The 11,342-nt window shown below is 51.5% G+C and overlaps 4 protein-coding genes across 4 annotated transcripts; 1 reads left to right on the forward strand and 3 right to left on the reverse strand.

Annotated features, from left to right (window-relative positions):
- Positions 1 to 291: 291 nt before the first annotated feature.
- Positions 292 to 1,358, reverse strand: M409DRAFT_62013 (uncharacterized protein; the record flags this gene model as incomplete). The annotated part of the gene is made up of 3 exons (XM_033814980.1): positions 292 to 460; positions 525 to 839; positions 889 to 1,358. 3 exons carry the CDS (start codon positions 1,356 to 1,358, stop codon positions 292 to 294), a joined length of 954 nt encoding a protein of 317 aa, XP_033674627.1.
- Positions 1,359 to 2,173: 815 nt separating this feature from the next.
- M409DRAFT_16013 (uncharacterized protein) lies at positions 2,174 to 3,137 on the forward strand (the record flags this gene model as incomplete). Its single annotated transcript, XM_033803454.1, has 4 exons — positions 2,174 to 2,267; positions 2,318 to 2,595; positions 2,648 to 2,673; positions 2,723 to 3,137. The coding sequence occupies 4 exons, from the start codon at positions 2,174 to 2,176 to the stop codon at positions 3,135 to 3,137; spliced, it is 813 nt and encodes a 270-aa protein (XP_033674628.1).
- Positions 3,138 to 3,418: 281 nt separating this feature from the next.
- On the reverse strand, positions 3,419 to 8,181 carry M409DRAFT_16014 (uncharacterized protein; the record flags this gene model as incomplete). The annotated part of the gene is made up of 8 exons (XM_033803455.1): positions 3,419 to 3,722; positions 3,777 to 3,793; positions 3,853 to 4,667; positions 4,719 to 4,912; positions 4,978 to 5,072; positions 6,029 to 7,003; positions 7,057 to 7,207; positions 7,259 to 8,181. 8 exons carry the CDS (start codon positions 8,179 to 8,181, stop codon positions 3,419 to 3,421), a joined length of 3,474 nt encoding a protein of 1,157 aa, XP_033674629.1.
- Positions 8,182 to 8,922: 741 nt separating this feature from the next.
- Positions 8,923 to 10,959, reverse strand: M409DRAFT_16015 (uncharacterized protein; the record flags this gene model as incomplete). Its single annotated transcript, XM_033803456.1, has 8 exons — positions 8,923 to 9,055; positions 9,108 to 9,216; positions 9,268 to 9,391; positions 9,440 to 9,529; positions 9,578 to 10,045; positions 10,102 to 10,240; positions 10,293 to 10,603; positions 10,657 to 10,959. 8 exons carry the CDS (start codon positions 10,957 to 10,959, stop codon positions 8,923 to 8,925), a joined length of 1,677 nt encoding a protein of 558 aa, XP_033674630.1.
- Positions 10,960 to 11,342: the final 383 nt, after the last annotated feature.

Consider the following 11,342-nt stretch of genomic DNA (forward strand, 5'->3'; position numbering starts at 1 on the left):
ACTAGGTAATATTAACAAGCGGCGCCGAAAGCAAGACTGACCCGTTGATAGGCGGGCCCGATGTTGGCCGAGAGTCGCGGCCGGGGAAGCTATCGGCGTGGCTTTCCTAGATCGCTCTGTCAGATCATGCAGACTTATTGTGGAGAGTTCCATTGCTCTTCGAACGGCACCGAGGGGAGTGTTATTAGAAAATATAAATCTTTCGGATAGTGCTCGACAAGACTGTAGCGCAGCGCAGAGAACACTAGCGTACTTTCGACGCCAATCATGCAGCATGTGATCTTCGAACTGTTACAACTTCGGGCCCGCTCTCTTCGCCCTACTGCCCGTGTCGACTTCAGTCCACCAAGGGAAGAACGGCGGTCCGTCTTTCTCCAACGTCGCCTCGAACTTGGGCTTTCTCTTCTCAAAGAAGCTCTTGACTCCCTCCGCGCAGTCCCGATTCGCGAACATGTGATACCTAGCGATCGATCCAAGTCAGTACATAACTTATTCGTCTCAGGTCCGATGCCAGCATAACTTACAAGACTGCGCTATCCAAAAGATGCGTTTCCTCGATGCTCGGTGGGCCTCTCCACATCAACTCTCGGTTCAGGTATGAGGCCATGACGCTGACATTCTCTGCGATGTTGGACGCCAACTGCAAAGCCCTGTTGAGGACTTCTTGTTTGTCTTCGATAACTTCTTGGAATAGCTGAGCGAGGTACTTGGAGTCCCCACGGAAGACATCTCCCGTTGAAAGCAGATACATGGCATTTGAGTATCCGATCAGGCGAGGGAGTAAGTAAGACGAGTTTGACTCCATGGTGATTCCTCGTCGGGCGAAGACGAAACCGTATCTACGTTGACGTCAGCATCTGCATGGCAAGAAGAAGGACTATGTTGTACTTGGAAGACGCATGCGCGATCCTAATGGTCGCGGCAAGAGTCATAGTCATCCCAAGCCCAACCGCCGGCCCATTCAAAGCCACAATCGTGGGCTTCCGGCAGCGAAAGATAGCCAAGTTCAATCGACCACCGCTATCTCTGTGATCAACCAACCTCTCTCTTTCCCCTCCAGAGTTGAACCCAATATCCAAGTCAGCTCCTGCGCAGAAGGCATCTCCGCTGCCTGTGAGAACGATGGCTTTGACGCGCTCGTCAAGGTCGAACATTGGATAGCACAGCTCGAAATCCTTCATCATTTGCAGCGTGAATGCATTGCGTTGTTTGGGTCGGTTGAGCGTGACCACGATTACTGGGGTTGCTGTTGGTGCATCTTCTGGGTAATGTGAGATTTTGATATGTTGGACCGGCAGTGATTTGTAGGACTCTGGGATGTCGACCAATGGTGGATCTGCTCTTGGAATGGACGGCATTGTTCCTGCTATTGCCCGAGTGACGGTGTTCGATGAAGGTGTCTGCTGAGATAGATGATACTTGCTCTTAAGATGTGCTCTCAAGATGCACTGCAATGATTAGTGTTCATCTGTGGAGGTAGCCGATAAGCCGAGAGGTGCTTAGAAGACACGCCCGTAAAGTCGTCGTTTGATCACTGCCATGGAGACATTGACGGTATTCTCAAAGCTAGGGCAAGCAACTTTCAGAGTATGTATAGGACCTCCGGGCGTTTTGAATGGACCTCTATCGCAATACAGCTTTTGCCGACAATCAGTAGCTTGGAAGTCAAGACTGACTCCAAGTGTTGCTCCCACTGCTTTGCCGCTCTCCATTCATCGTGATAAGCCGTGTTGGCGAGTGTGTTCAATGCTGCCTTCGGAGTCATGAGCATATTCTTGGTCTATGTGCGTGGGTCATGATGGTAAGAGCTCATTGCTGCTGACAACGGTTCTCAAGTCCAGGTCAAGTCCTTGATCGAATGACAGTCGATGGTGGTCCCAACAACCTCTTGAAGGCATGTACACGACTGTTCCTAATAGTGTGCTCAGGCGAAGTTCGAAGAGCAACAACAACATGTGGGCGGGATAAGTACTTGTCAATTAGACTTAAACCCTTTGAAGTCAAAAGATTAGCGTCTCATGGGGTCAGTCGCTTCGCAACCGAAACGAGCTTGTCGTTCGAACATGCCTCGGGATTGACAACTCGATAGTACCTTGTTGTGGCTGCTTTTGCCAACCAGAGAATGGACGGCCATGAGCTCCCTTGACTGTCCAGTATCCATACAACATCCGCAATGACAGTCAGGCTACTCGTCCAGCTCGCTGCAGTGACAGCACTTCTCTCTGGAGTTGTCGCTGTCCCAAAGCCTCCAGCAGGTGATCCAACAAGTATGTTCCCCATCGATGGAAGTGCAGCTCCGGGATTGACTTTACTGCAGTCTCTCCGTCCTTGTACGATGATTTCGTGCGAGTCACCAAGTATGCGGCGGCTTCGTACGCCAGTCAATGCGCAATGCCTCCGAACAACTCGACAGTCGTACGATACTTCAACAATGTCTCGACTGACACACAAGCCACATTGTTCCGCGACGACACGCGCAGGGAGCTTGTGATCGCTTTCCGGGGAACTTCCGACCTGCAAGACTTCTTGTCGGACTTTGCGCAAACGCTTGTGCCATTCAAGGCCATCGGCATCGATGATTGTCCTGATTGCAAGGTATGAAGCAGGTCATGCTAAGCGCTTCAATTTACTGACAGTGTCGGAAAAGGTCCACAATGGTACACTGACTGCCTGGTAAGCATTTCCGCCCTCCAACATGAGTGTTATGGGCTGACATGGAAAGGAACTCGGTCTCCAACGATGTTCTGTGGGCAATGCAGGCGCAGCTGTTATATTTCCCAGAATACAAGCCAATCGTGACCGGACACTCGCTGGGCGGCGCTATAGCATCCGTGGCTTCGGCATCGCTCGTTCATTTCTTCACCAGCTTGAAAACGTACACCTTTGGCCAATTCCGCACTGGGGACCCAACATATGCGGCATACATTGACCAAATCCTGCCTTATCCAAAATTGTATCGTGTGACGCACCTCAACGACGGCATTCCCCAGACGATCCATCGCAGCAGCGGGTATGCTCATCATTCGAGAGAGCATTGGGAGCTAGAGCCGTTCGGTCCATCGAACACATTCAAATGCAGTCCTGGGGACGACCAGGCTAGTAACTTTCGGCCTGGAGTTGCTGTACACAATTTCTAACCAAAAGAAGGAATGCGTGCAGAGTACATTGGGCCTTGGCGTCGGTGGTGTTGGAACTCCAGAAGGAATCAATGCCGCCCATTTGTGCTATTCTGGTAGGGCAAGCATTTCCTTTACTCGAATCAGGCTGACACAGGGTTCCTAGGCATTCTGATAGGCAATCCACTTGACGCAGGCGCAAGTGCTTGCAACGCCGCTTCTTTGCTGCCGCAAAAATGCTCAAGCGCTACACTTGGAGGTATCGTGTAGGAAGATATGTGGGTCGGATATCGTCACCAAAATCAGCCGGTCAGAGCTGATGCCTGCTGAAAGACGTCGTCAACCCATTGCAAGTCGACATGACCGTCTCCAGCCTGACTGCCAACGTCGGTGTCAACGGAGTCATGCTGCTGCATCACAGCATTGAAACGGTGCAGGACCCGTTCACCATATATGCGAGGCATTTGGCTGCTCCCGACCGCCATTTCGATGAGCAACTTGGCACATGCTTCCACCGTGGTCATGTATTGTTCCAGTACTGGGAGAGTCCGGCCAAAAAGCTCATAAATCCGGATTATATAAATGCCGCAGAAAGCCAGAAGTGCCCTGTGACAATTATGAGTTCAAGTTGCGATGAAAAAGGCGAAGGAGCCAACTTACCAACCAAAGTCACTCATCTTAAGCAATACTCGTTAGCCAACAATACTGCATGCGACTCGACCGATGAGCAACTTACATATCGTGCACTGTCCCTCGTCAGCGGCGGGATGTCCGAAAGGAAGCGACAACACGATTCTGCGGCTTCTGCGGATTTGAGCGTCAAATTGACATTCAGGGTCGGATTTGAATTCCATTGGTGCTGGTGATGGACTATTCGAGTTGCAAATGTGCGAAGCCAGAATCTCGTCGCTCGGAAATGATAGTCGACTGCCCCGTTGTTTGTGTCAAGGCCAGGGTAAGTTGCGTCCGTCTCGCCATGGAGCCCCCAACGGCGGCTCCATACATCGAGAGCAGCGTCAGCATCATCCAGTACTCTGGTGGCCTCTTCAGGGTCCAGATCCTCAGGGGGTGCGCACCACCACTCGGCCAGCCCTGGAAGAGAAAGATCCGCCAGGTTCCAAAGCATGCAGAGGTCTACCTCGGCCAGCATCCTGGTCACGCGTGGAGGCTTCGAAACATGACTGAGCAACGAGCAAGCCGATTTGATGCTGTTATCTTGTCTGATTGTGGGTGGCGTCTCAGTCACAAGAGCGAAGTGGTGACTCATCGTGAACAACCACAGCCAGTAGGTTGCCTTGCGGAAAGCATAGCCTTCGCTGATGTTCTCTGTGCCTTCCCTGACCTGTAACTTGACCTCGTCAAGAGCACGATGGAGAATTAGACGCATGGCAAAATCTTCGATGGCGGATTTTAATCTCCAATGGTTGAGGCGTCTATCGCTGTCATTTTCCAGCGAGGGATTTGAGACATCGGTAGAGGGTCGATACGCATATAGAATAGCGTATGCCTGTAGCTGCATCCAGACGGTATCGTCGTCCGCTTCGGTCGGTCCTACGGAGTGATTAGGTTGACATCACTCCCAAGTGTAGAGCAGGTCGATACCTTCAAGTTTTTCTAGGAACTCCCCCACGCGCGGAATGAGCATGGGTCGCACACTTGCGCCTCCAGGAACGAACATCGATGCAACAAGGCTTGCGCAGAGAGCTAGTGGTCGTTTGTGAGAGACCACGGTGGTAATGTCGTCAAGGTCAGTGGTGTCCAGGATTGGTACAAAGTATATCAACTTTTTCGCAAAGCTGGGCATAATCAGAATGGGTTCGTCGTACAGACTTCACCACACAGAGGTTATGTTACCACATACAATCGAACAAGGTCCTGCAACGTGCTGTCGGTTATCGTTTGCGTATTCCAGGCTCTCGTCGGTCGTCCGTTATGTGGCTGTGATATTTGCGATTCCTATGCTATGTAAGAGTGTAAGCATTTCTGAACGGTCAGTGGATAGGACTAACACCACTAGTCCTCTGGTCCGGCCCCGCCAAAGCAGAAAGCATCGTGGTTGAATAAACTGAGGACAGACTGGATTGTGCTCCAGCATTAGTACTATCGTTGGAGCTCGAATGCGGAGTCGATCCAAACGGAGAGCCATTTTGCTGTTCAGGGCGGCCAGAGTCCTCTCGTGGCGAGAACAGCGGAACGTCCGGTATTCGCTGGTCTGAAAGATCCAATCTTGGAGCACTATTTCGGCTCGATTTCGCTGGTCTTCGATTTCGTGTCTTGTCTGTGGTAGTTCCTGCGGGCTTCTGCAAGCCACGGCGCGATGGCTGAATTATACATTCTCTGCCTGCTTTGGCACAGCGCGCACAAGGTGGGTTGTCCGCGCCTATACATCTCATCTGCGGATTAATTAGCGATGCTGATGATATTACGGCAAAGCTCGCATTCTTCTTGCCTTCAGTCTTCGGCAGTGTATGCAGGCCAAGGGCGCGGAGCCTGCCTGCACCCAGGGCCTGTTTTGAGAAGCGTCCATGCTGGACAGCGAGCGGATGGAATGTAGATGTCGTTCGGCACGCGTGCAAGGATTGTTGCCGCAGGGAGGGCTGCTGCTGCTGGTGCGTGACCAGTGCGAGAAAAGTGGGGCGAGTGATCCGTGCTTCAATCTTAAATTCGACCTCAGCCCTTCCAGCCACGCAACGTTCTTCGTCCCATAGCACAATGCATCTGCAACGTAGACACAGCTATACATAACAATTTTTCGGTGCTATATGACTCAAATAATATACCGTGTTTGGGTAATGAATCTGCAAACCAAGCGCTTTCATCACCCACAGCCACCGAGCCATCGTCACAGCAGCTCTCTGAACCGCAGAAATATTTCCACCGTGGCCAAGATTATCTATTATCTTCAGACTGACAATTCCGGCCCCAGTCACACCTTGGCCGGCATGTTGCAAGGCCGCCGTCGTCTTCAGGCTATGTGCCATGCTGACCAGATCATCTTGATTGCCAGCCGTAAGCAACACTGGAGGATACCTTTGCCCATTCTTCAGGTTGTGCATAGGCTCCCATCTCCGGATAAAGTCGAATTGCACCGGGTCGTAAGGATCGCCGATGTCTTCCGCTCCTCGTCCACGAATGCCCATCTCCTTACGATGCAGTATGTCAAAAGCACCGGCGTTCAAGATCACCCCGCTCAGTAGATTCGGCTGCTGGACCATGACAGAGCAGCTGTTCAACGCGCCCATACTCTCACCCATCAGGATCACAGGACTCCCTGATAGTCCCGTCACGTGAGACCGAATGTACTTCGCTGCACCGATGATGTCGTTGAACAGGGTCTGCCGCTTGTCCTTACAAGCTGCCTCGTACCATTTCCTCCCGTACTCGCTCCCTCCGCGGATGTTGGCTGTCGCAAGGATACCACGGAAGCCACGGATGAATGCTAAGAACTCTGGGCGAAAGTGAGGGATCAGCGAAATGCCAAATCCGCCGTAGATGTATAGCAACACAGGTGTCTTCGCAGTGATTTCCACGGCTTCGTCAGAGGTCACAAATAGTGGAACGCGAGTACCATCTGCCGAGTTGTAGAAGAAGCGCTTCGATCTTATCGTCGAATTCGACGATGTCGACGCCGGCGTACTGAAGAGCCTCAGCGGCTTCTCACTGCTCTTCGAGCTCGACGCAGTTCTTTGAGCACTCCATAGTCGAGGAGCATAGCAAAACGACGACTCCATCACGAGTAGCGTCTTCTTGTCCGCATCGTAGGAGATGTCCACGATTGTCTTGGCAGGTGTTTCTATGGTCCCTGTTCGCTGCCCCGCCACATCGTATGTTTGCAGCTCATCCTCGACATCAATCGAGCGCACTGCTAGTACGGTGCCATCAGAAAGCTAAGCGAATGAATTAGTGCGGCTAGTAAAGTGGATCTCATCGACTGCCTTACCATTTTCGCACTCTTAAGAACCTCGTCTTCGGCTGATGGTACAACGACTTTCAGATCAGCGGATTGTTTGATATTGGCTCCTACAATCTTTCCATTGTCCGCGTTCGTCCAGAACACGTGCAGCTTTGTCTGGTGATCCTCTCCGAGGTATCTAGAGGCACTGTCAGTACGAAGCTATGAGTATACGAAAGAGCATACTCACTCCCATTCAGAAGTAAAGTCATCGCACAAAGACTTCCACTGCAATGCTGAAAACGACTTGCTGTCGGATCCAGTCTCCGCCACTTTGATTTTGGACGTCGCCGTAGCACCAAAGATTTCCAGCACAATCACAGATCCGGATTCGTTCACCAACGCTCGCAAAGTGCACTCTGGATGATCTTCATCCTCATACACCACCTCGTCAGCAGACTGCGGACTCCCCAATCGATGGAATCTCAATTGCGGTCTTCTCTTCCCATCTTTCGTCTCTTGGGCCGAAAGCCAGTATTGGTAGAAGAAACCCAAGTCACCAAGCCAAGCAAAAGCAGGCCCCGGCTTGGTATTGAATTTGGAGTCATGGATCTCCTCAGGAAGCAAACTCGAGTTGTCGACTGATCTCACTCGAATGATGCCCCAATCCGAACCTGATACAGCTTCGTTGTATGCCCAGTATTTTCCGCCTTGGCTGAAGGCCGATGAGATTATGGCGTTCCCGGTCCAAGCCTCGTCATGGAATACTGCTGGCTCTGCGACAACTTCTTCTCCACTCAAGGCCGAGCCTTGGAGAAAGTCATGCTTTGACCAGCGATACGTCACGCCGAACGGTTTGCCCCTTCCCAAGATTCGGAGAAATACGCTGTCTCCGACAAATTTGGGAGCGCTGGTCACAAAGTAGTCGGAGTAGGTATTCATCAGAATGCCGCCAAGTTTCTGCTTGGCTCCGAGAATAGCTGGGTCCGTATCCGGCAGGAAGTCTTGGAAAGCGGCATTTTGTACTTCGACGAAAGCCTTGGTCTCTGGGCTATCCAGATTCTGCAGCCAGTCGTATGGATTTGCGACTTCGACACTACCGTTGTTGGCGCTTTGGAAGGGCTCCTTTGTGTCTGAGCGAGGAGCTTGTGGGTAGGTTTTGTTGAGCGTCATCTTGCGGGTGATGATTTCTCTAGGGATTCCTGTTGGAAGCTTTCAACGTTCTCGCGGTTCCTGGGAATCTATTAAAGCAAGTGACATGTTGGTCTCGACACGTCAACAGATCTCTGCTGACAATGCGGACTGGTGTTTGATGCCTGGTATGTGAAGAGCTATGGACAAAGCTACCTTTCGTGCAGGGCTGCATCCACTCTTGCATCCTCCGGTGACCGGACGGCAGCACATGACCACCTTCAGAATGCGAATTCTTAGTCGAAGCCTACATTTCCCAATACGAGGCTTGCGAAGTTCCTCGGCCTAGTACCGAGGCAGCACATCTTCGCAAAGTATGTTGGGCGGTCTCTAAGATTGACAGACTTGTCCGACAAGTTGATGACCTTTCGGTTTCACGGCGAGCCCATCTGAGATCGAGGCAAATACCTACCCTTGGTGTTCCGCTCAAAGCGGGACATTCGTCCCCATCCCAACCCATCTAAGCAGCTAAGAGTGCAATTAGCAGCGTAGTCGTTTTGAAAAGTCGGAGAGATGGCAGCTCCATAGGTTCTACTTCGACCGGAACGAGGAGGGTAAATCCCAACGAAGACTCCCCAGGAACAACTTAGTTCATGCTTGGCTTGCAAACATGGGAGCCGAACTCATCATATTTCAACATTTCGATCGAGTTGTATGTACATTCATCTGAGCGTGAATTCTTTATCAACCGATGCGATGGTATTTCGCCCTTCCTCCGCCGCCTTAGCACACGTAGTCGAATACCGGGTTCTCCTTGTCCGTAAGATCAATGAATGAAATATTCGGATCATTGGTCAACTCAGGCTGTGCTTCACGTAGAGCCGCTTTCTTCTTGTTCTGGTAGTAATAGTAAACCCTGTTCGAGTGCGTTAGCGAAGGCACTTCTTATGCTGATCACTGCATCGTACCAGAGAATTGCGAAAGCCGCCTCACTGGCACACATCAGACACAGCGCCGAAATTTGTCCTGTTGGGTAGCCTTGTGCAGCTTCATCGCCGTGATACGACCACGGTCCACCTAGTGAGTGTTGTCAGCTTTTGCCATCGACCTCAGGGCCGTTTGACTCACTGAATCCGCCAAGATTTGCTAGAAGCACGATAGTGGCATTAGTGACCGACTTCTTCGTGTGACCAGCTACATTTCCGGCTAGCAGTGAAAATTGCTGTACCAGAGCACCGTAGAAGGTGGTGGACTGACTCTCATTAGCTCTATACCAGTGTTCAGAACAATTTTAACTTACAATGTAAAGTCCTGCGAGCAGTGCGGGAGCATTGGTCCTCTCTACCTTCCACAGAATGCAATTGCCAGCGATAGATGGAAGAATGAAGAGCTAGCAATGTTAGTGTCGGCTCCAAGCAACAAGGACAAAGCAGCAAACCATAGCGATTGCAATTCGGCGCCTCGGATACATTGACCCCAGGGCTCCTGATACAATCATCGAGGTCATGGCGACCGCGGTAGCCGGCATGAGTAAAGCGATTCCATGGCGTTTGGAATAGCCAAAGCTCGTAATTAGGAATGGCCCGAAAGCTCCTAAGGCGGCATTGGCGAAAGCGAAAGCAAAGGCATATACTCCTAACAAAGCCAGCTGCGGATCCAGTGCGGCTTCCTTCAGCTGCTTAAGCTTGAACTTCCTGGTCTGAATCCCAGTATTGTTCGTCGTGAGTCGACGTACGGCGATGACCTTCTCCTTTTGCGTCAAGAACCACGCTGTCATTGGCGTTGCTGGGAAGATAAAGAACGCTATGATTCCGAAGCCGATGGTCACCGAGCCGAGGATAACATAAATCCATTTCCATGGGCTAGCAGCGTACGCTCCTTTGAGGCTGGTCGCTCCTAGGTCGACCTGGGACAGAAAATGTAAGCATTGCGTCTATGATTCCTTCAAGACAGCCAACTCACTCCTTGACCGACTAGCTGTCCTAAGGCAGAACCGGCTATGAACAAGCCTACTCTAAGCGGCTGCTCTCGAGTCTTCCACCACATAGACGTAATAATGATGGCGAGTGGCTGAGTTATGGTTGCGAATCCGTAGAAGAACCTGATGGGGCGTTCAGTCAGCTCGAATCATCGGCAAAAGGCGTTTCATCCACCTTAAAGCCATGATGTCCGAAAAGTCTTTGCACACAATGGTAAGGATCGAGAGCAGGCCAGTGTAGATCACAAATGCACAGTTGAACTTCCCGTATGAGAAGTACTGCGCGGCTGCCAGTAGCGGATACTGTCCGGCCACGGCGCCCAGATTGGCTATTGAGGCGGAGAGCGAATACTTGGAGAGGTCAAGGGCTGCTTGACCATTGACAACTTTGAAGGCGTATAGCTTTAGGTCTGTTACGAGACCAAACAGCGCCGCGAACCCGTATGCTTGGGAGTCGCTGTATCCGACGACAGCACTGATGAAAAGCTACAGTGGTGTTGTCAGCATTGCACTGACACGCATGAGAGACCAAGGCATACCAGTGGTAGAATAACAGCATCGATCTTCCATCTCACTTTCCTCTCCTCGGCTTCTGTCCAGGTCACGTCGCTGCCATCTACAGCAAAGCGGAAGGCATCGTCAACACCTCTTCCTTGTGCAGCGGCTTTGTCGATGCTCTCAGCGTCATCAACCGCAAGACGGGCCTGCTCGATCGCATTGTTGTCTGGCTTTTCGGTCATGGTCGTAGGAGAAAGATCCGCTGGAGTTGGGGTGATGTCTGCAAGAGGCTTCTCCCTAGAGCGGGCACCGACGGGCTTTTCATAGGCAATGGATGAGTCCATCTCGTACTAAAGGCTCGGCTCAATTCATTGGCCAAATTCCATCTCGTACAGGCACAAAAAGAGACTCAAAGGAAGATCACTGCGGGGTCCCCAGGAAGAGGACGTCTTCCTGCAAGCCATGTTGGTCTCGAAAGCGATGGCGTTATCTCTAGGCCAATGGTCGGTGTGAGGCAAAATTCGATAACACGAGGTCCAGAAGATGAGTGAACACCGGCCGCCGGGTCAACGCTCAGTCTCACTGATGTCCGACCACTTGAGGGGCGGCCGCCTTCGTTTGATTGGCTGGTCTAGCGGAGTGGTCTGGGCTTTCAACGCTAGCAGGAAAGCGCTGAAGTGAATGACTGCACAGACTGCGGAACAACGGGAAAACGAGACACCACCTT

Source organism: Zasmidium cellare (assembly GCF_010093935.1).
Source record: "Zasmidium cellare ATCC 36951 unplaced genomic scaffold M409scaffold_1, whole genome shotgun sequence".
In the NCBI taxonomy this organism is placed as follows: Eukaryota; Fungi; Ascomycota; class Dothideomycetes; order Mycosphaerellales; family Mycosphaerellaceae; genus Zasmidium; species Zasmidium cellare.